Genomic DNA, 21,305 nt, shown 5'->3' on the forward strand with positions numbered 1-21,305 from the left:
GTCTGCAAGTCCTCCAATCCATTAACCTAAACGTCAAAATAGGTTGTTTGTCAATGCCACCACTATAGTTAATGTCTGATGAGGTTTTGACAGATCCCAAAGGTTGGATTTACTCCGACAGGCAAATGAAAGACCAAAAAACAGCTGGCGTGGAACTGTGATGGATAGGGGTTAGGGAAATATTATGGTCATGGTTAAAAGAAACCAATATTGACTGACAGGATGCAATCGCAGTCTCTGGTGTCAAAGTCAGACACTTCGTTAGTCCAACAATTCACCCGACCTCCCCCCTTAGAGGTTTATCAATGTTGAAATACTTGTGCTTTCGTGAATGACTGAGCTAAGAGCTAGGCGCGAAAGAATTTCACTACATGTTGTACTACACGTATGATTGTGTATGTGACAAATAAAACTTGATTTGATTTGAGTTTGGAAAAACAAAAAAAAGTAACACAACCAGAGGTCTTTGTTAGGTAAACAAAAAATAGGTAATTTTAAGTGTGAAAGACTCACAACCCAATATATATTCATGCTATACTGTATGTCTGTATGTCTGCCAGTTTGTGCGTCCGATAGACTGAATTCTAATCACAGCTGAGAGCTTTCACTTCTGACTGTCAATACAGCTGGAATTGGACGGCATGCTCTTCATTACAAAGTGCTGTGTGTTGAATGTGTATATGTGTGTGTGTGTGTGTGTGTGTGTGTGCGTGCGTGCTCTCCACTAAATGAAATGTGTCACCTCCTCTCCTCTTTGCTTTGACTGCATGTCTGTAATGAATCACATGCATGGAAATATTGCTAACCAGGAGCCTCTGTCTCTGTCAAGAAAAATTGACCTCACTACCTGCATCTTCTAGAGAAAACACAAAGTCCAACAGCAGCACCCCCAAGTGATCACACACAATAACTACAATTTGAATCACTTAAATAAACGGTCCAATGGGTTGGTCCAACAATGGACCACATCAGTCAGAATAGAGACTGTTCATTTGCTGGTACAAACTGTAAATATTGTACATGTTAATACAGGTAAATTAAGCACATACAGTAAATGTTTCACTGAGGACCTCAAAGTTAAAAAAAAATATAAAAATATGGAGTTTTTTTCTTTGTTTTCATGGAATTTTCCACGTTTCATTGCACTGAAACATTAATTGTGACTACAGTAGTGGGTCATATACTGCTTCTGTAAACTTACTGATAAAACCGCCATCACTTCCTCATGAGGAAGAAAAAAGAAACTGACTTGAATAAAGCTCCCAAGCTAAAAACTGCTGGATATAACTTACCCTGTCTGTTGCTTAGCATTTAAGAAGAAGATTATATTCTAAGGGAAAAGTCCAAAGACCAAAATATGATGAAATTTTAAGAATTAAATCAGAAATCTGAAAAAATGCCAGACTTTGATTAAATAAACAATTAAATAGTCAAAGTAAATAATCCCTTTTTCAGAGGAGAAGAGCACTTGTGCTTGCGATGGGGTCAGCATCTAGTTTCAGAATTTGAACCATGCAAGTTGTTAAAGTTGAGGATATTTTTATTTTTTATGTTTAGGAAAAGAAATACAAGCCTGTGGCGGTGGCTGATGAGTGTCAAAGCTGCAGTATACGTTTCACCTTTCACGTCCTCGCACCAGGCTGTGTTCAAACATCTGGCTGTTAAAAAGGATGTTTACCTAATTGATAAAGTTATAGATCATGACACATACCTGTATCTTATCAAAGGTACACATAGCTGCACATATTTCATCAAACATTACTCTGGCTGTCAACCGTCATATATTTATGTAGGGGAGGCACACTATAGTGGGACTAAAAGCTGACATTTTATTGTAAATATTTCAGCTTTTTGGATAAATTGTATACCAAATTTATAGAAAGATCTTAGTGAAGACAACGTAAAAAATGGCAGTTTGGCTTCCTGTGTTTTGCCTCCTTTGCTGAAAATAATTTGCAATTTATGACCTTTTAAAACACGAATATTAGAAATTACCTGCTGAGAAAAAAATCTGATGTTCTTATTTTAGTCCAGTGAGTGAAACGTGACGAGTCAATTAACAAGACTGGGTTTACTATGTAAAGTTAACGAGTTAACCTGTTACTTACTGAAATATTCAAAATACACAATGTGTCAAATGTACATAAAGTTCTTCTATGCAGTCAAGTGGCATGATACTGGATGTACAGTAGTACCTGCAGCTGCTGCCAGGTTGATTTCACTCCATTTAAAGAATCAATCTACACTTGAGTCACATGAGGCGACAAACTGCTGCGCTTCTGGCCACACCCATCACTGATATCACTGCAGGAACTTTGAACTTTGGCAGCTGATGGAAAGCACCACAAAACATGTGGTGTGAGGATCTGTGAGGCGTCTGGCTGCTTGTCTGTCTGCCATGTCCACTGTGGGATTTCATTTAGTCATGGCGTTTTAATGTTAATTTTAGTTTTGTTGTCAGATTTAGCTGTAGCCAGAAACACGAGTTTCCATAACAGCTTTACAAGGGGATAATATGCCAGGGCCGTGTGTAGGTCAGCTTCTTCTTTTGCTCCCCAGCAGCCAGTAATCAATTAATTCAACTTTAAACCTGCAATAACTGATTTTTTTTTTCACTTGTGGACAGCAGAAACAAGTTGTGAACACAACATTGACAAATCTCCACCTTTAAAGTTGGCAGTATAGCAAACTTGTTAGCAAATAGTTGCTTATTTACACATCCGTCAGTTATGGAGCAACATTATCATTAATTTTGAGTCATGTTTGTGGCTAAATCCTCCACTATATGTTTACCAGCTAGTCATTAGCTTTGTCCGTCTGCCGGATGGTGCTGAGCAGGCAGTGTAAAGTTGGTTTTTAGAGGTTTTTTTTGCTGAAAACAGCTGAAAACAATGCAATAAGGTGAGAGTGAACCCAAACAGTGAAGTTGTGGGCTGGACAGTTAAACAATGAGCTGAAACTCACTATTAAGCTCCATAAAGCCGAGGGGAGCTGTAGGTCCATCACTATGAGTGACCCCGTTCACACTGTCACATTGTTATTGTAAAAATATTGATTATAGCCGCTTTAAATAATGTTATTTTATATTTTTAATCTCTATAAACACTTCCCATGAAGATACCAAAACCAAGAATGAATTCATCCTACAGATGTCTGTGTAGCTTCAGCTTATTATCGGTCATATTTTATGCCATAAAAGTCCTGAAAACCATTAAAACATACTGTTGAATTTGGGGGTGTCCCTGTGGATTAGTGGCCTGACATGCATGACATGTAATCACACTGTCCCCCAGTTTGATTCTGGCGGGGGACATTTGTTGTATGTTGCTCTTTCACCTACCTATCTCTACTGTCAATTGCCAAATAAAGGCAAAATGTGCAAAAAACAAAAACATATTCCTTCATTGCAATTAACATAGACGGTGTAAGTTAGTCCCCTCAGCTGATCAAGCAAGCTAAGAAATGTAAATAAGGAACCATGTTTCTGATCCCTCCCAACTCTCCAGGGCTTCAAAATAAAGTTGGTATAGAATCATAGCATAAACTCAGACAAGAAAGCCTCTGAAGTTACACCACATTGTCGTTGTAGGTTGAATCTCAAGAGTGAAAACAACATTGCCCCACCCAAATTTAATGACACTGAAACAAAACAACATACAACATTGTATGGACCTACAGGTGAAGACCTGGGTCTTGTATGCACCGTGATGACACTGTGTTTACATATGTCCAATAATCTAGTATGAAATGCGGGGTGAGAGTGTCCGGTGTCATTCATGGAGTACATCACACAACCTCCTGCATCACCCTGCATTACCAGTTCCAGCTCAGACACAGTACACTATGTTTTCTCCTGCGGGATGAAAGAAGAGCCCCTGCTGGGTCAGGCCAGGGGTCGAGGCTGGAGCAGCTCCCCGTGTCCCTTTTCACTGCAGCTGGCTGAGGATTTTACTGCCTAGAAGTGCGCAGGAATGTTCACGTCTTCGTTTTCTGAGGGACATAATGTTTTGTTGCACGTCAGATGCCATTTCTGTCCCTCCTTGTTTGGCAGCTATGCAGCGTGGCAGCAAGTGTTGGTAGGAGGAAGCTGAAGAAGAGGAGGGTAAGTAACTCAAACAGATCGACAGGAGACCAAACAGCAGCGAGCCAGAGAAGAGGAGAAGCAGGAGACATCACAGCTTCAATAACAAAGACAGGTAAGCAAGTTGGAAGCTGGAAGAGAAAATTTTAAAGTAAAGTTGGTAATAATTGATTTTTGTAACAATATTCAAAACCCTAAGCTGACTAATTATTTAAAAAATAAAGTATTGTACGCTACCCCCAAGATTTAACTTTTGTCAAGGTGGAAAAAACAGCAGTGAACCTAAACAACTCCAGTGAAATGCAAACTAATCAAATCATATATCAATAACACAGAGAGACAAAAAGAAAGGTCCGACTTTGTTCATCTGGCACAGCTTTTATTAACTGCAACACTGCAGGTCCGTTTCCCCACCAATTCTACTGAAAGCATTGTCTTGGTGGGACATCTGCATTTTAACATTGTAGTACAGTACATGCTGACTCACGTGGGCCAGGACACTAGGGCAATGCAAGACACTGTATTAACTGTATTAGAGTGACCTGAAATGTTTTTTTTTTTACATTTACATTTAGTAAGTAATTTAATAAGTGTTTACACTATAACCACTCATTTGCTGCATGTCATCCCCTCTCTCGCCCCCCTTTCCTGTCTCTCTACAGCTGTCTCTATCTAATACAGACAAAAAAGCCAGAAAAAATTATCTTAAAAAAAAAAAGACAAAATCTGTTTCTGTGTTTCAGTATCCTTAGAACGCTCCATGAATTAGTGCTGCGTGCGCTCAGGAGTATGCTGTGTGTTCATAGTGCTCATTGTTATATCTGTGTGGGCTGGTCAGTTTGCACAGCTCAGACTGTAGTTAGATTTCATCTAAGTGTATTTTAAGCCATATCAGATGAACTGTTAAACTATAACTGATAGGACTGAATAATCCCCTTCAATTAAAGCTACCAGTCACCTATGTCAATCATCTGGATTGAATTAGATGTTAGATATCCCATTCAAAGATGAAAATGAATGGAACTAAAGCTTCAAGAATCAGCAGGGCCCAAGAAGAGTGATTTCAGGCAGTAAGTAAGTTTGTCCTTCACATTGGTCCAAAGAAAAGACTCTCCTCAGTAGTATTGAAAGCATTGGCTATTTGTTAGTGTTTTCCTAGTGAAAACAACAAGAAAAAGTAAACCCAGGCAACAACAATTGAAAAGAAAACATGACAAAAAGAGTACTATGATGCAGCAGAGCGACTGGGGCTGTGGCCAATGCCAGATTTCTAGCAGCACAGTTTACATACTGCAGATCAAGAAAACCATATAGCATAACAACTTGATGTAATGGATACAGGAAAAGACAGCAGGAAAAGTTATGACACTGTGAAACATCAGGAGATAAGTCATTTATGAATCAACCAGAAAAGAGACACACCTAATGTTGTAGTGCACGATCTTATGACCTAAAAGCAGAACACAGCGAGGTGGAGAGCTGGATAGTGGTTTTAACAGTCTTTATTGTAACACGGTAAACAATCACTGGTCGATGAACTAACTATGACACCTACTCGGAGAGGTAAAATTGGATGTTTAATTTTGTAGAACCTGGATAAAGCAATTCAACTCAATTAATTTAGAATCTTTGGATTTTGAAAATTGGAAGCTATATTGCAGTTTTGTTATGATTGCAAAACAAAACTTTCAGAATAAATGAGAGTGCTGATTTCATGGCTCTGCCTGGCATTTTCTCCATTGCATTGGCAGAATTGAGCGCCATTCAGCATAGATTTTTTTTTACATTTAATAGCCACATTTAAAGCCCCCCCCCGGGCCTGAAAAACTCCTCCTCTTGGCGGTCCAAAGGTCCTGTGCTAGGACCACTAAGTTTGCGGCACAGCTAACTGAGCTAACTAGCTAACGGCAGTTATCAACAGATATGACCTGATATGTGCGAAATCGGCTCTCAGACGGGAGCCGGCTCCCATCGTTCACTTAAAGGAGCCGACTCACAGAGCTGACTCGTTCACGACTGACACATCGCTAATTTGGATACAACGTGTGGGGACCATGGATAACTGTACAAAATTCTTTGCCAATCTATCTAGCAGATATTGAGATATTTGACTGGATAAGTGAACAGTTTGACCTGCTGGTAATAATAATAAACTTTACTTATATAGCACACAAAATGCAGCTCAAAGTGAAAAGTCAGGCAATCACCAAAGTCAGTAGGACTCATTATCTGGGGAACATGAATATCTACACGAAGTGTTATGGCAATCCATCCAATATTTGTTGAGATATTTCAGTCTGGACCAAAGTGGTGGACCAACCAACCAACACACCGGCATCACACATCCTTAGAGCTATGCTGCTAGCATGGCTAAAAATACTTCCACAACTACTTGCTTGCTCTTCCCTCTTTTCCACTCTATAAAACCAAAACATCACAGGGACAAGCTGTGGTCCCTGAGGGATAAACAATTTCCTGAGAAGGATGAGCTCCATATGCCACTCCAGTTTTTAAAGCATTCATGTAAACTAGCATGTTCTGAATACATCAAGTCTTGGTGGCTGCAGCTGGAATGGGGCCCCTAACCCTTGTTCTGCTTATCAAGCTGCATGCGGAGTGAAATCCTCGGCACTCGGTGGTGTCAAGGATTTGGTGGTGAGTGTTGAGTGTTGGAGGATCTTAAGTGAGTGACAACGGTCCTGCAGGTTGTCAGCAGGAGTGAGTCCTCAGTGCTGATTTACAGTCGATCAGTGACAACTGAGCCGGGCGCATTGGAGAGACAGATCCATTTCTGAGAGAGGGAGGAGGGGAGCCCTGCTCGACGACTAACACTCCTTCACGTTGTTGGCTATAAAAAACCAATCCCCTTGGCATCTCATAGGCCAGTCAACCGACACATGTAAATAGTTCAGTATACATTAAAGCCCAGTAAAAAAACACAGGGTATATATTTAAAAAAAGACGTAAAAAATAACTGTTTTCTTGGGGGTGGAACATTTATCTGGATTTCAAAATATTTATTTGTGAAAGGAAAATTCTTGCTAACTCTCTACTTTCTCTTAATTGGAAAAGTGTGGAAAAATGGGAATATTAAAAACTGGCAACTTCTGAGGGTTGTAGGTGGCACTGATGTTTAACATCTGTTTGCAAAGGTGGTAAGATATAACAAAAGCATAGACTGCATAACCATTGTTCAGTAAATGCGCTGAATCTGCATGCCATCACATTAGCTACCGCAAACTATAAGCTTGTGGACACGCTGTTGTCGAGATGTCAATCACTGATGGAAAATCTGATTTAGCTACTTAAATTAAAAGACACAGTTTATAAGATAAGGCTAATGCTAATCTATATTTTTCTTACCAGACCAAAACCAACAGTGATTTTATTACTGACCTGTGTATCCAAAGTCTGATTTGGCTTATTCCTCTTTGCCCGAAAACTTCATTGTTGTCCAAAAAAACACGTGAAAAACACATCAGTGAGCCACACTGTTGAACTGGGTGACATGATCTTTCATGGCCATAAACACGGTCACACTTATTTTGAGCCAATCCCACATACACTGTCCTGCTGCCGTAAAAACTAAAGCACTAAATACTGAAAATAGTCTTCCAAAATATGCACTATTCACTCCTGTTTGAGTAATGTTTGCTAAAAACTACAGTACCCAGCTGAATAAGGAAATTACTCAGCCCTTTTTGAAAGTGAAACAATATATTTGTGATATATATATTTTTTAAAGTTTTACGTCTTCAGAAGGAACCAATGGGCTGAGTCATTGTTAATACTCTCACTTGGTGGAAGAGTTGTATAATTTAATGGTGGCTAACTTCAAATCAACTCAATCAATAAAGCAAAACATCCATTGCTCACTTAAAATCCAACAAAATACCCTTTTATAACTTCATCCATGTGTTTCTATGTACTGTGTTCTATTAATATAATTCTCTATTCTGGTTTCTATTCTATTTTACTTTGCCATATCTGATGACTGCTCTAAAAACCTAATTTCCCCACAGGGACCATTATAGTTTCATGTTATCTTCTCGCCCCTCTGGAAGCTTCGCTGCTGGCTAGGGGGTCGTAACTAAGCCTTTTCTAAAAGGCCAGGGAAAGCCCTGGAGATAGATACACCAATAGGTTTGTAGGCTGGAGGGATATAACACTATGTATAGCTTTGAAAACAGAGAAGAAGGCATCAGGGGTTGAGGAGACAGGGAAACTTTTGCACTCGAAGAGTGGAGGAAGGAGGGTTTGAATACCAAGCAGAGCACAGAGGAAGAGCTGTCAAGTTCCTGCACCTCTCTCTACAGCCAAACGTGACGTTTCAGTTGAATTTATTTTGTTCCAAATGAAACATTTCTACCTTTACAAAGTGTGGCAGAACAGCAGAGAGAGGAAAATACCCGAGGAAGACGCTGAAGAGTTTTTGACCTTTATACTTAGCAGCAGTATAACCAATTTCTTCATTCAGGTGCAGCAACAGATCTCGTAAGTTTCAATGCTCCCCCTAACTATTTTTAGAACCGCTTTACTTGTGCCAGTATGGAAAAGCATGCTATTAATTGAGCTGTACATTTAGATATTCAGGGAATGCATTTTTAGTTTTGTTGGCAATAAAGGTCAGTCATTGAGTCTGTCGGTCCAATTTGATCCAGAATGAAGTATCTAATTATTGGATGGATTTCCGTGACATTTTAATGAGAAGCTGACTTGTTATTGAGTATCAAAATCTTCCCTACGATACCGAAAAAATCTGACCAAATTCCTGTACAGGTTGCATAAGTTAATATGCAAACAGTTAGCATGCTCAGGGGAATTCTGTCTTTAAAATACAGTATATAAGCTAACACCCTACATTAGCATACATTATGTGAGCATAATAACATGCTGTACACAACTCGCACATTATAAGCTTAATTCAATCCAATTCAATTCAGTTCAATGCTAAATGTTACATGCTAAATGATAGTATCATGCTAACGTTACCTGGTCAAACTTTACATTTGCTGCCCCACTAGATGTAAGGATCAAAACAATAGCAAAGTTGTCTGTTCATGTTTTATGCATCCAGTAACTTTGTTACTTATAAGCTCTACAGGGCTGCCGGTGCTACAGACTAGTGTGGAGCCTCATCTGAACTGTTTGTTTCTTCTTCTTATCTGTCAAGTAATCACAAGACCTCCAGAGTCTGGAGCAGAGGGAGCAGATTGGGGTCACAGTGCCCAGTGTGAACAGCAGCACTATGGGCAGGAAGGACAACAATTGTGGTTCTTGGAGAGGTAACCTCATTTCCACTGATGTCTTGGTCATTTAACTTGTATTCATGTCTTGTGTAGCTCACACTAAGGCAGTAGGCTATGTAGGAGCTTCTTAATCAAAGACACTTGAGAAGAAAACAGTATGGTTTTCCTTCCAGAAGTAAATGACACTTTTTTTCCCATTGTAAATAGTCCACTGTGTCTGCGATGTTACCCACACATGCTCATTATTATTCATCTTAGAGTGACCGTTAAAAGGAGTAACTGTGTGAAATGTACTCATGCAGCAGGGAATCACCTCCCTCTCTTTTCTGCTGGTAGACGGTGATGACCCCAAAACAGACGTCCACGCTGACAGAAAGACGGGAAACTTCAGCCAGTGCACACTCTGCACCTCGACAGAAATTGGTAACTCGGTACGATTCTCTTCTCTTGTTCATCCTCCTCCTTCGATCAGATTCTGTCTGACTGTGAGCCTAGAGGTTTCAGAGGGAGGGTCTTTCCGTTTCAGAGTTTTGTTTTTGGTTGACTGAGTTAGACATTTTGATATCTAATATATTTATTTATTGATATATGTATTTATTTAGTATTTCTTGCTATTTAGGAATAACTAAAATAACTGCCTTTAGTATTTCATTGTTGGTGTTGTTTTTTTCAGTCAGTCCTCTTAAAGTGCAAGTTGCCCATCCATTCCATTTCCCAAAAGTTGGCATAGTCTTTCAAATAAAATGGGATCTCATATTATTATAATTTCCAGACTCTCCTGTTTCTTTTATGATTTGATCTAGGAAATTATTTTTGGGGGGTTCTTGACAGTTTTATAGTTTTATTTTAATATATGAATATAAGATGACAGAACTGGACTTTTCTTGCTCTTCTTGGTGGTTTCCAATCCTCTGTGTGATGTAAGTTAAGGTCCTTTTTATGTGATACAAACCAACGTGTTTCAAATTGTCACCCTTTGTCTTGCACTGTCTTGTCCATATGTCTTGTGTCCAACACTCAACTCAGCCTGACGACAACTTGCTACAGCTCGAATCTGCTTTTCTTGGTGACAAAGCTGTCAACGCTGATGATGATGGAGTAAAGAAGAGTCACAAGGGGAAGAGCTGTGAGGACGATGAAGAGGGCCACCTGGTCTATCACATCGGCCTCGTGATGAAAGAAAGATGTACTAGACACCGACCTTTGTCTTTAGTGTCTTTTCTGTCCTTGTCATAGCTTTGATGTTTTGAGTTTGTAACAAGGCAACATGAAGGTGACCATGCACTCACAATACCTGGAACTCCAGGAATAATTTCTGGTCACCTGGCTGGAGGTGACACTGCATTCACATCTATCAGTACTTACGTCACACTTCTGTAAGATCTTCACAGTAAATTAGTTTTCCTGCACACTGTTTCAGGCTCCAGTTCATTGTGTGCTAAACCATTCACTTCTGCTCTTAGTCCCCTGAATTGCAATATGAAACATAACTGGCAATTAAGCTAACTAGTCTTGATTAAACACATTGACTGACAAATAGAAAAAGCTGAGAAAAGCTGGTCTGCTGTTACTAACGAAGGATGCAACCCTCAAATTAGGATGCAGCACACAGTAAATAATACAATACTTCTTCACAAAATCCTTTTGACCACTGACCATTGCGTTTGCCTTTTAAAACATTGCTACTTACACTGCTGACCCAAATAAATGTCTGTCTGTCCTTTGCAGATGAGGTGGTATTTACACTGGGAACAGGAGCTTTTGGAAAAGTGGTGGAGTGTATTGATAGAGACAAGTAAGCATGCACGCTGACTGAACCTTGACCTTCTAACTGTTGAGTGGTTGTACTGCTTAGATTTGTAATCTTAGAACATTTTTGGTTTCCACCCATCATGACAACATCTTGAGTTAGTAGCCAACAGCCAAAAACCAGAAGTGGTGTAATCATCATGTAAACTGAATGCATGGCCGTGTGTGTGTCCAATAGAGAGGAGCATGTAGCCGTGAAGATTGTGAGGAACATTGAGTGTTTCCGTAAAGTGGCGAGGTCTGAGATCGCAGTGCTGGAGGAGATCAACAGCCTGGATGATGAGAACAGATTGTGAGTGTAGCTGCAGCGGACCCTCAGAGTAAATCCTGGGCGACATTATCCTCTAAAAGCATTCAGTTTAATCTTTCTTGCTCTTGTTTTGCGGGCTAAAGGTAAGGATAGCTGGGCTTTTGGTTTTCAATTGATACATGTGCAATAAGCTGTCAACATCGATTTTGCATTTTAATTCTTCAGCTTTTCAGTTATTCAAATGCCTCATGTTTATGGATCACTGACTCTCTCCTGCCAGTGCCTGTGTGAGGATGCTGGACTGGTTCGAGCATGAAGGTCACATCTGCATCGTGTTCGAGCTGCTCGGCCTCAGCACCTTCGAGTTCCTCCGACAGAACGAGTTCCTGCCGTTCAGCGTGGAGCAGATCAGACACATGGCCTTCCAGATCTTCAGAGCCATCTGCTGTGAGTCAAGTGGTCAAGTGTGTGTGTGTGTGTGTTAGCCACTTTCTACTGTGACCTCATCATTATTGCAAGTTTTCATGGTAGTGATCTTGAAATTGGAACTTCTTGTACTTAGTGGAGGTCATTTGGCTGATGTTGCGTTAAACTGCGTAATCTTATGGACCCAAAAGCAGGACTCGGACAAAGGCCCTTTAACAGTTCATATGGATTTATTCACAAGACTAGAAAGTACGAGTTTTAGAAGACAGGCTCAGAGTCTTGCAGTGGAGCAGGGTAGGCAGACAGACCAGCTAGAAATGGTGCTGGATGAGGCAGGCAGGCAGAGAACACAGGTGAGTGTGGACCTAGGCCACAGGGAAAACACAGGTTAGTCTGGATACGAATAGTCACAAGAGAATAACAAACATTAGCCTTGGCCGTGGTGTCTGTACCACATTGGCAAACTGAACCATCTGGCAAAGACCGGAGATTAGAGCTTTTAATGAACACACAATTACAATGTGTGTTTTTGTGTGTGTTTTACAGTCCTGCATCGCAACAAGCTGACCCACACTGACCTGAAGCCAGAGAACATCCTGTTTGTCTGCTCTGACTGCGACCTGGAGTTAAATGATAAGACAGTAAAAGTCTTGTAAAAACTTTCTGTTTGCTAGCAATCAAAACCAAATACAACATGTCATGCTGTCATTTCAATGTTTGCCAAGGATGTTTAGCAGACTGTGTGTGTGTGTGTGTGTGTGTGTGTGTCAGAAGTGTGAGGAGAGGAAACTGAGGAGTCTGGATGTGAAGGTGGTGGATTTTGGCACCGCCAAATTTGACCACGAACACCATGAATCCCTGGTGTCCACACGTCACTATCGAGCTCCAGAGATCATACTGGGTATACACACAACTCACACACACACACACACACACACACACACACACACACACACACACACGCACACAGAATTACTAAATTGGACCAGTTTAGCTGCATGTCAAATAATCCATGTTTTTAGTTTTAACAATCTATGTTTGTGCACAGATCTGGGCTGGAATCAGTCGTGTGACGTTTGGAGTCTGGGCTGCGTTCTCATGGAGTTTTACCTGGGACGTACACTCTTCATGGTACACACACACACACACACACACACTTGCACACATACACACGCAGAGAGAGAAACAGTAGTACGTTTTTCTGCCCTGCCTGTCTGTTTTTACAGACCCACGACAGTAAAGAACATCTGGCAATGATGGAGAAAGTCCTGGGACCGATCCCCCCCCATCTGCTGAAACAGACCAGGTAACCACACACGCATATACATGCCATTAAACCATTGCAGAGGAAGAGGGCACAACGAGATGATGTAATTAAAAGAACACCACTGAAAATCACTGAAAACACTCCTACTGTATAGACTGCACCAGTTTTCACAAGTATCGTCTCATTTCTGTACAAACAAAAACTAAGGCCATCAGAAAATTTCAAACGATAACATAAAAATTCTTTACATAGTGATTTTCAGATGACAAAATTAGAGGATTGTGCTCCTGCAGGGAAACAACAAAACATAACAGCAGGGGCGAGCATTGTTTCCATCAGTTTCTGTGGTGACGACTTATGATTGAAAGCGACAGTTTATGCCCTTTACTCAGGTGAAAATGTGACTTGAAGTGGAGTGCTGGTGGGGAGGAAGTGAGCTGAAAAACGGTGTTACCTGCAACTAACTACTGTATGAGCCATGTGTGTATACTGTATTGTGTGTAGAAAGCAGCATTACGTGCGCAACAAGCGTCTGAACTGGGACGAGCAGAGCTCCGCTGATGATTACATCAGGAAACACTGTAAACCACTCAAGGTACACAGCACTCAGATCAGCCAATCAGCTGCAGCCGTGAGGTACAGGCAGTAGCAGCAGGAAGTCACAGTAACTGTCTGTCTCTCAGCAGTACATTCAGAGGAAGAGCGAGGAAGAGATGCAGCTGTTCGACCTGCTCAGCTGCATGTTGGAGTACGACGTGTGCAGACGGATCACCCTGGAGGAGGCGCTGTGGCACCCATTCTTTAGCCCACTGAGGATGCAGAAGCAGCAGCGCAGCTAGCACACACACACACACACACACACACACATTCAACATCTACCTTGGGCTGTAATTTAAGCGTTGCAATTACTAAACTGTATGGGTTTGTAGTTCTGAGTTGATGAGTTAGATGATTTTCAGTCATAACAAGAGAGCATTCCTGTATATTTGAAATCCCGTCATGATCCAACAGTCCGCCTGTCATTGTAAAAAGTCAAGTGTAATGCGTCGCAATTCCATGTTTTCCTTCACTGATTCTTTGTCGTTTTTGTAGTGTATTGTAACAGTGTGTTAACACATATTTTGCATTTTGGTGTGCCTTAATTCTGTTTTATACAATGAATTTCTACTGCTATTAACGTCTGCTTACACACCATCAGAGGTGGGTTAGTGAGTTAGTGAGTAGCCGAACTTGTAAACTAAATGCCTTGAAAATTGTACATTAAATTTGTCCATCATCTCTATTGCTTATTGTACTCACATTGTACTCACCAAAGTCATTACTTTGATCTGGGAACATGGTGACATTGCTACAACAGTCTGGCAGGGTAAGAAACAAGAGTGGTGAGTTGATCAGCCATTTTAGCCATATTAGGACTAAACCGTTTAATTTGGAGCTAAAACCGAAAGTGAGCATCCAAAATCCATCAAGTGACTAAAATAAAGGGGCAGGGATGTATATTGTAGAGCTAATGGGAGGACTGATGTTATACTATACTTATCATGAACTGACGCCCTCAAATTTTCAGGCACTACAGCTTTCTTACCATTCAAACTGCATTTGAAATGTCCATCTCCCTTCATTCTTCTGCAATTTGAACTATGAAGATTTGTTACTTATAGCCATTTGACATGGGAACATAGGGATGTGCCCAAGTAATGTAACTAATTACTTTTGCTGTTATGTAATTAGTAAAATAGTGTCATTATTTTTTTAATGAAATTTTTCAAGTAAGTTGCCCAACACTGATTTTTACCGATAGAAATGATGACCAAAACTATTAAAACAACCAAGCTGTATGAAACCGGGATTTCCATGTCGTCCCAGACACAGTGATATGTTCAAAAACCGCAGGCCCTTTTTAGTTTTATATACAAAGAACCCAGCATGATCCTGCTGGGTAATGCTGAGAGCCTGTATGTGTCACATGACGAAAGAACCAAAGGTAAATTAGCTCTATTTCCAGCTCAGCAGCACAGACTTTATGTAGACACTGCAGTTGGTCAGTCTAAAGTAAATGTTAGCTATCTAACCCCAACTAGAAATCTCAGACATCACTGGCGTAACTGCTTTGTTGATACAGACCGCTGACATGTACAGTGGACGATATTTATCAAGATTCAAGCAACCGAGGAAGTTTACATGACTGAATAGGTATTCAGCTATAAAATATTACATGTGCAACAGCAGCTGCTCAGATAAACAGCAGGCTCGACTGCTATCTGAGAACCATCACTTTAAAGCTACTAAATCACATGGATGTAATAAAGCAGTATAAAACAAAGCGGGTCCAAGAGCCAAGGCACACAATTTATGTATAATGTCATGGGTTCCAGTCTGTCTCATGACCTTTGCTGCTTGTTATCTGTGACTGGCCTGCCTCAGTTTACTTGGCACAAAAGAGACAGTAAAAATCAAATTCTCAAATACAGTATTTTTTAGAAAAGTTGGCACTCAAATGCTGGATAAGAATATCAGTTTCTTTTTTTTTTTCTAGTGGTAAACCTGGACATTTCTGACTTCATGAATTGATGTGGCCTATGGTCAGAATGATGCTGTATGGTGAAGCTTCTGCAGAATGTCTCATTTGGGGAGGAGGTGCAGAAGCTTCAGCTACTCAAAAGATGGCTTTCACTTTCAACTTCTGAAGCTAGTTAGCCTAGCTTGCTAAGGTTATTACTGATTCCAACAAATGTTCCCTATTCGTTTATGTTATTTCAACACCTGCTGAGCAGCTCCTGCATACATTATTGAAAGGAGGGGTCATTAGCTGTCTCTTTCATAGGTCTTGGTGGTGGCAAATGATCAATATATCCAAACTCACAGCTATGAGTAGTTGTAACCTCACCTGTTACATGCAGAGTCACTAAGTAATAGAGGGAGAGCTCAAATCACAGATGGGACTTAGTAAGGGCTAACAACATTGGCTCCCAGCTGCTTACCTGCCTGTGTCCAATCAATTCACCAATACTGACAGTGTCAGTCAGAACCAAAAATTCAAAGTGTCACAGCAAAAAAATGTATTAAACTTAAATTTATGCTTTTTGGTAGCTACCAAATAAGTACACAAATCAAAAGAAACACCAAGGAGGTCTACCTCTGTTTTATAACATTACAGCCCACTTGTGGGTTTTTCCCTAGGCTGCACACAGGGAGTGTCCTCTGCAAGTCTCTGCGGGATATCAGACTTCTAGTAAGTGTGCATAAAGGGCTCAAAAAGTCAGTGAGTTTCCCTCATGCATTCACTGATTCCACAGTGGGACAGACCTGAACCCTTGTGGATCAGGAACGCATGTCAAAGTATGTGAAACCGGACCATTGAACTCTTTCCTGCACCCTGCTGCTACTGATCTCTGACCCCTCTGGTTTCACTGTAAACTATGGAACAATTCTCTAAATTATACTGTAGTGCTGTCACTTTTATGAGTCATCTGCCCACTGTCACTCAACAGAGTGAACACCAGTCTGTGTTCTCATCACTTAGTAAACTGAGTAACAAAACCAAACTGGGTGCTTCGCTTTGTATAAGATCATTTGTATAAAAGACATCTACTGTTACACGAATGTCTTCTGAAAGAACAAATCTAGTTTTATATAACTTGGATGTTATTTTCATAGTTTTCATAGCGTCTTCAATTTCTCTTGCAAATAAGTTTGGCTGTGTTTTTTGCCCAGGCTGACTTCTCTTTAGCGATGTTTCCATGTTCCCTGATCTCAGCAATTACTTTGGTGTGTACAAAGTTATCATAACTAGAGAAATAGGAATGATGGTCAACATTTCAACACTGCTTAAAATCTATAACCATGCTAGTGGCTCTGTGAGGCTGAATTAAGTCACAGTGGCACTTTGAGCTAAATGCTAATGACAACATGCTGACATGCTGATGTTTAGCAGTTATAATGTACAAAGTACAGCTGAGGCTGATGGGAATGTCAAAAGTTTTGCAGTTATTTTGTTTTAAGTAAGTATTAGACAAATTAAAATTTGAATCTGATGCTGGCACTATGTGATTCATCATGACATTTTACTCAAAACCACAAATGTCACCCTCATAGTGGCACTAGAGGAAAAGTCAGGGGATCACCAAAGTCAGTAGAATTCATCCTCTGGGGATCATAAATGTCTGCATAAAATGTCAAGGCAATCTATGTGATAGATATTTCAGTCTGGACCAAAGTGGTGGAGCGACGAACCGACCGACAGACCAATATTGCCATCCACAGTGTCATGCCACTAGCATGGCTAAAAGTAATTTTAGAAGAATTTTCCTTGAATGCCACATGATACTTGTTATGTGTTCAGTGCCAACATATTTTACAGATACATTAGTACTGAACACATGATGATGGATAGTCCGAAAAACTAGAGTACATTACATTACATTACATAGAGTAAAAGAAAGGAAGAGAAAGTTTTGACTTTAAAACTTTATTAGTTGTCAGGCCCCAATCGGGCTCAGGCCTAGAGGAATTGGGACAAATTGGGCTGAGGCCTATGTAGTACTGTAGAGTACAGAATAATTCTGCTGCAGACTGGTGCATGTGTGATGGAGTGAGACAAGGACCTTTCTGTAGGGATTATAATCAGTGTACTATTAGAAATTTAATATGGAAAGTACTACTTAATGTTTTTATTTTTGGCTTACAGACCTCTGGAGTATTGAGGCCCTGTTTCCCAAAAAAGTCTTAATAATGGGGCCCGGGTCAGTGCCGAAGATGTAAATGTAAAACACACTCAACTCTCAACTCCAGTATTAAAAAAAGAGTTACAAAAAAAATGTGGTTGTGAATAAATAAGGGTCAAATTCATGAATCAATTTAAAGTTAAAGTAAAGTTAAAACTAGTACCTCCGTAATTCACATTCCTGTTCAGGTCTTAGAATTAGCTCTTACATGAAAAGTTTGAAATTCAAAACAGAGATATTAATTTTTTGAGGGGAAAAAAAGACACGTGGCACAATGTCAAGGCCTCAATAATTGTAGTTTTATCTTGGTTAAAATGAAGGGGTCCTCATATTTTGCTGTCTGGTAGATATCAATTTAGCTTAAAATTTGGAAGGAACATGTTTCAGCTTTTCAGAAAGAAAGGGTGTGAGTGGAGCAAGTTAGTCTTACACAGCTCTTAAAACAAGTTGTTTATGTTTGTCCGTTTCTTTGTAAGAACTCTACAGCCACAGTATCTAGAATATGACATTGATAATACACTCTGCCTAGCCATGTTTTTGTTGCCACTGTTTCTCTGGTTTCTTTCACAAGCTGGTCGTGGCCGATAGTGGCACAGTGTGAGTCTTGTCGTTACCGATAATTGGCAACAGCGAAGGGTTGAGCGTATCTCCACCGGAAACACTAGCTTGAGTCAGCACAGGTGGCTGGGGGTCACATCTTTCTGTGACACCTGGTGGTCCAGCAGCCAACAACCTGCCTGCAAAGCAGGAAAACATGGCTGCTAACTGCAGCCGCACCTCCCTTTGCCAGAAGGCATACACCAGAGGGTTTATCAGTGAGTTGGACAGTCCCAACAGCCATAGATAATTCTCCAACAGGTGTGTGAGTTCGCAGCTTTTACACAGAAGGTGCACTATGCACGCCACAAAGAAGGGGCACCAGAGGACCAAGAAGCAGCCCACAAGCACCGCCACCGTCCTCAGGGCCTTGACATGGCTCCAGTTATAGCTCCTCAGCTGCTGATACTGGTGATGATGCTCGTAATGTTGATGGCCATGGTGGTCAGCTGTCCTGGAACCAGCTTGCCTAACTTGGCAGATCTGCTTCTGGTGGCTGTAGGCGATCTTTAGGATGTCCAGGTAGATGTAAACAAATACAGAGAGCACAGGGAAGAAGCACACGCTGAACAACACAATGATGCCCACTGGGTCAATGACGGAGAAAAAGGCACAGAAGCCGTCGTAGATGTCCGCCTGCAGCTGCCGCACCATGACTGAGAAACAGAGGACATGGGTTATTTGCCATAAGAAATATTAGGAAAATTTAGTTATATAACTTTTTATTCCTTTAAAGGTGCACTGTGGAGCTTTCTTGTAAACAAACAAAGTTATGTTTACATTCAGTCTTTCTCACCAAAACTCGTTGTGTGTACCCTTGAGGTCCTTGAGATTTCCTTCCTCTTAAAACATTTGCAAAGGTGTTTGAAATTATTTTGATTCCTGCATTGTTTACATCCATGTTTATTTGCTAGCAGTCTTCTTCACTGCCTTTGATGGCGCATTGCTGTATTTCTTGACGCATTACCTCCAACTGTAGGTCAGTGGAATAGTGTGAAACCATTGGCAAACAAATGAGACAATGAGACAATGAGACAAACAAAACAGGGACCCACTCATAAAAACACTCCACAGAGAACCTTTAATTTTCACCTGCTGTCTGTCAATTCGAATCAGACTGGCCATTGCAATGTCATGCGGCAATACACTGCAATGGCCAATCAAATACATGCGAGCGCACATTCCTGGTAGATTACATTGCAACATGAATGGCATAATTTTGCTGTTTACCTGGCAACAATTGAGGTGGAGTTTACGGTATATCCTGTCTGATAAACTTTCAAACTCATGGATGTATTACTCAGACCTTCATGTATCATCAATACCTTTTGCAACATGACATGCCACAGCAGCACAGGCCCTTGCATGTTTTAAATGCAGTGCTATTTTCTGTCAGAACGCCAGCTTCTTTTACCCTAACATACTATAAATTAATTAATCAGTTGTACATCTCTAAGTCTCACCTGGCAAGAATCCCATAGTGAGGGAGCTGATCCACAGAGCCAGCAGGGACCCGACTGCTGTCCCCTTCCCAGACAGCTGGGAGTACCGCAGGGGCATCTTGATGGCTGCGTAGCGGTCAAGTGAGATCAAGAACATGGACATGATGGATGCTGTGCAGGGCGATGTCACAAAGGCCATCCGCATCAAACACCGGGACCTGCCCTGAGCAGCAGGCGTGCCGTTTGCGGGAGGTTCAGCAGTGACATGGCTTCGCTGGTTCTGAGTGATATTGTTGCTGTTGCTGTTGAAGTCCTCTGTGGCCAGGCCAGTGATAGCCACACCCACCATAGCATCGGCCAGTGCCAAGTTGAGGACAAAGCACCAGCTCTGGCTACTTTTCTTGAGGAGTAGCTTAAGTAAAGCGGCTGCCACTAGAAGGTTGGTGGAGATGATGAGGCAAGAGCTGATGCTCAGGATCAGACCCATCACCGGAGGCCTCAGGTCGCTTTGGGTTGTCAGCTCGTTGGAGTCCATGCTATCAGGAGTCATGCTAACAGAGGTGCTCGCATGTCCACTCAAATATGACATGTTGATGACAAAAACCCCAAAGATTTTAAGGTGAAATTCAAGCCTGTATGTGGTTGGCGTTGGCTGACATTGTTTTGATCACAATCCGTCTTTTTTCACTTACAGCCGTTGTTTAATATAAAACAAAAATTGCAGTTAATCACAGTTAGAAAAAACTGATTTACACAGACGCTCAAAAACAAAATACTTTAAGAAAGGTTAAGATAATACTAAAATATCAAATATCACATCAAAGAACTCTAACATGTGACTGCACTTAATTGGCAAAGACTTCAAGCGTCATGCTGGTTTGATCACCACAAAATGAAGAATCTTATCAGCCAATATTGTCCTGTTACGTTAATCCGATGTTGTGTGATGTTTCCCCGATGACTCATCAAAGTATAAGAAAGTTAATCTGTTAAAACATCCATTTTGATCTCACCGTTCTCATCAGTGTCCTTAAAATCCCTTCAACAAATGCAGAAGGACAGAAACACTCACAGCATTATCAGCAGGCCTTGTCCACTCCCTCACCCCCACCCACCCACACCCACACACACACACACACACACACACACACACACACACACACACACACACACACAAAACAGAGCGTATAGACGCACACACACAACAGCACAAACACATACATATCCTTCCACTGCTCATCCGTTGCTGTTGTTGCCTCTCTGGGATTGACCTTTGTCCCAGCCGCCAGCCTGCTAGCTTTCTGCCGGGCAGGAAGATCTCTAATTTTATACTGAATTTACTGTATTTATAATTTTGAATCAAGAAGATTTTTTTAAAACTACAGTTTGTTTAGGGTGTTTATGGATTACCAAACCTTACATAATTAGGGAATAAATAAATGAACCTTAAAAAAAATGAA

The 21,305-nt window shown here is 40.9% G+C and overlaps 2 protein-coding genes across 8 annotated transcripts; one reads left to right on the forward strand and one right to left on the reverse strand.

Annotated features, from left to right (window-relative positions):
• Nucleotides 1-3,848: 3,848 nt before the first annotated feature.
• Nucleotides 3,849-14,364, forward strand: LOC122888719 (dual specificity protein kinase CLK4-like). 7 transcript variants are annotated; one of them, XM_044223481.1, is made up of 13 exons: nt 3,849-4,196; nt 9,255-9,366; nt 9,667-9,753; nt 10,357-10,516; nt 11,059-11,125; nt 11,318-11,431; nt 11,670-11,836; nt 12,362-12,456; nt 12,587-12,716; nt 12,864-12,946; nt 13,042-13,121; nt 13,587-13,677; nt 13,766-14,364. In XM_044223481.1, exons 3-13 carry the CDS (start codon nt 9,673-9,675, stop codon nt 13,919-13,921), a joined length of 1,224 nt encoding a protein of 407 aa, XP_044079416.1. In that variant the 5' UTR covers nt 3,849-4,196; nt 9,255-9,366; nt 9,667-9,672; the 3' UTR covers nt 13,922-14,364. The 7 variants fall into 7 exon arrangements, with proteins under 7 accessions (XP_044079416.1, XP_044079413.1, XP_044079415.1 ...); XM_044223478.1 differs by having other exon boundaries at nt 3,852-4,196; nt 9,667-9,761; XM_044223480.1 differs by having other exon boundaries at nt 3,853-4,196; nt 9,667-9,761; nt 13,769-14,364.
• A 2,827-nt stretch (nt 14,365-17,191) lies between these two features.
• LOC122888366 (glucose-dependent insulinotropic receptor) lies at nt 17,192-20,880 on the reverse strand. Its single transcript, XM_044222735.1, has 2 exons — nt 19,867-20,880; nt 17,192-19,059 (listed from the first exon to the last, which is right to left on the reverse strand). Exons 1-2 carry the CDS (start codon nt 20,432-20,434, stop codon nt 18,371-18,373), a joined length of 1,257 nt encoding a protein of 418 aa, XP_044078670.1. The 5' UTR covers nt 20,435-20,880; the 3' UTR covers nt 17,192-18,370.
• Nucleotides 20,881-21,305: the final 425 nt, after the last annotated feature.

The sequence above is a fragment of the Siniperca chuatsi genome, linkage group LG14 (assembly GCF_020085105.1).
Source record: "Siniperca chuatsi isolate FFG_IHB_CAS linkage group LG14, ASM2008510v1, whole genome shotgun sequence".
Lineage (NCBI taxonomy): Eukaryota > Metazoa > Chordata > Actinopteri > Centrarchiformes > Sinipercidae > Siniperca > Siniperca chuatsi.

Bases quoted from the DNA above. Each gene is read 5' to 3' on its own strand.
- LOC122888719 (XM_044223478.1), top strand. From the start codon at position 9,330: ATGGGCAGGAAGGACAACAATTGTGGTTCTTGGAGAG. The intron at 11,432-11,669 runs GTGAGTGTAGCT...CTCTCCTGCCAG, and splicing joins CTGGATGATGAGAACAGATT to TGCCTGTGTGAGGATGCTGG. The intron at 13,122-13,586 runs GTAACCACACAC...TATTGTGTGTAG, and splicing joins CATCTGCTGAAACAGACCAG to AAAGCAGCATTACGTGCGCA.
- LOC122888366 (XM_044222735.1), bottom strand. From the start codon at position 20,434: ATGTCATATTTGAGTGGACATGCGAGCACCTCTGTTAGCATGACTCCT. The intron at 19,060-19,866 runs GTGAGACTTAGA...TCTGTTTCTCAG, and splicing joins CACTATGGGATTCTTGCCAG to TCATGGTGCGGCAGCTGCAG.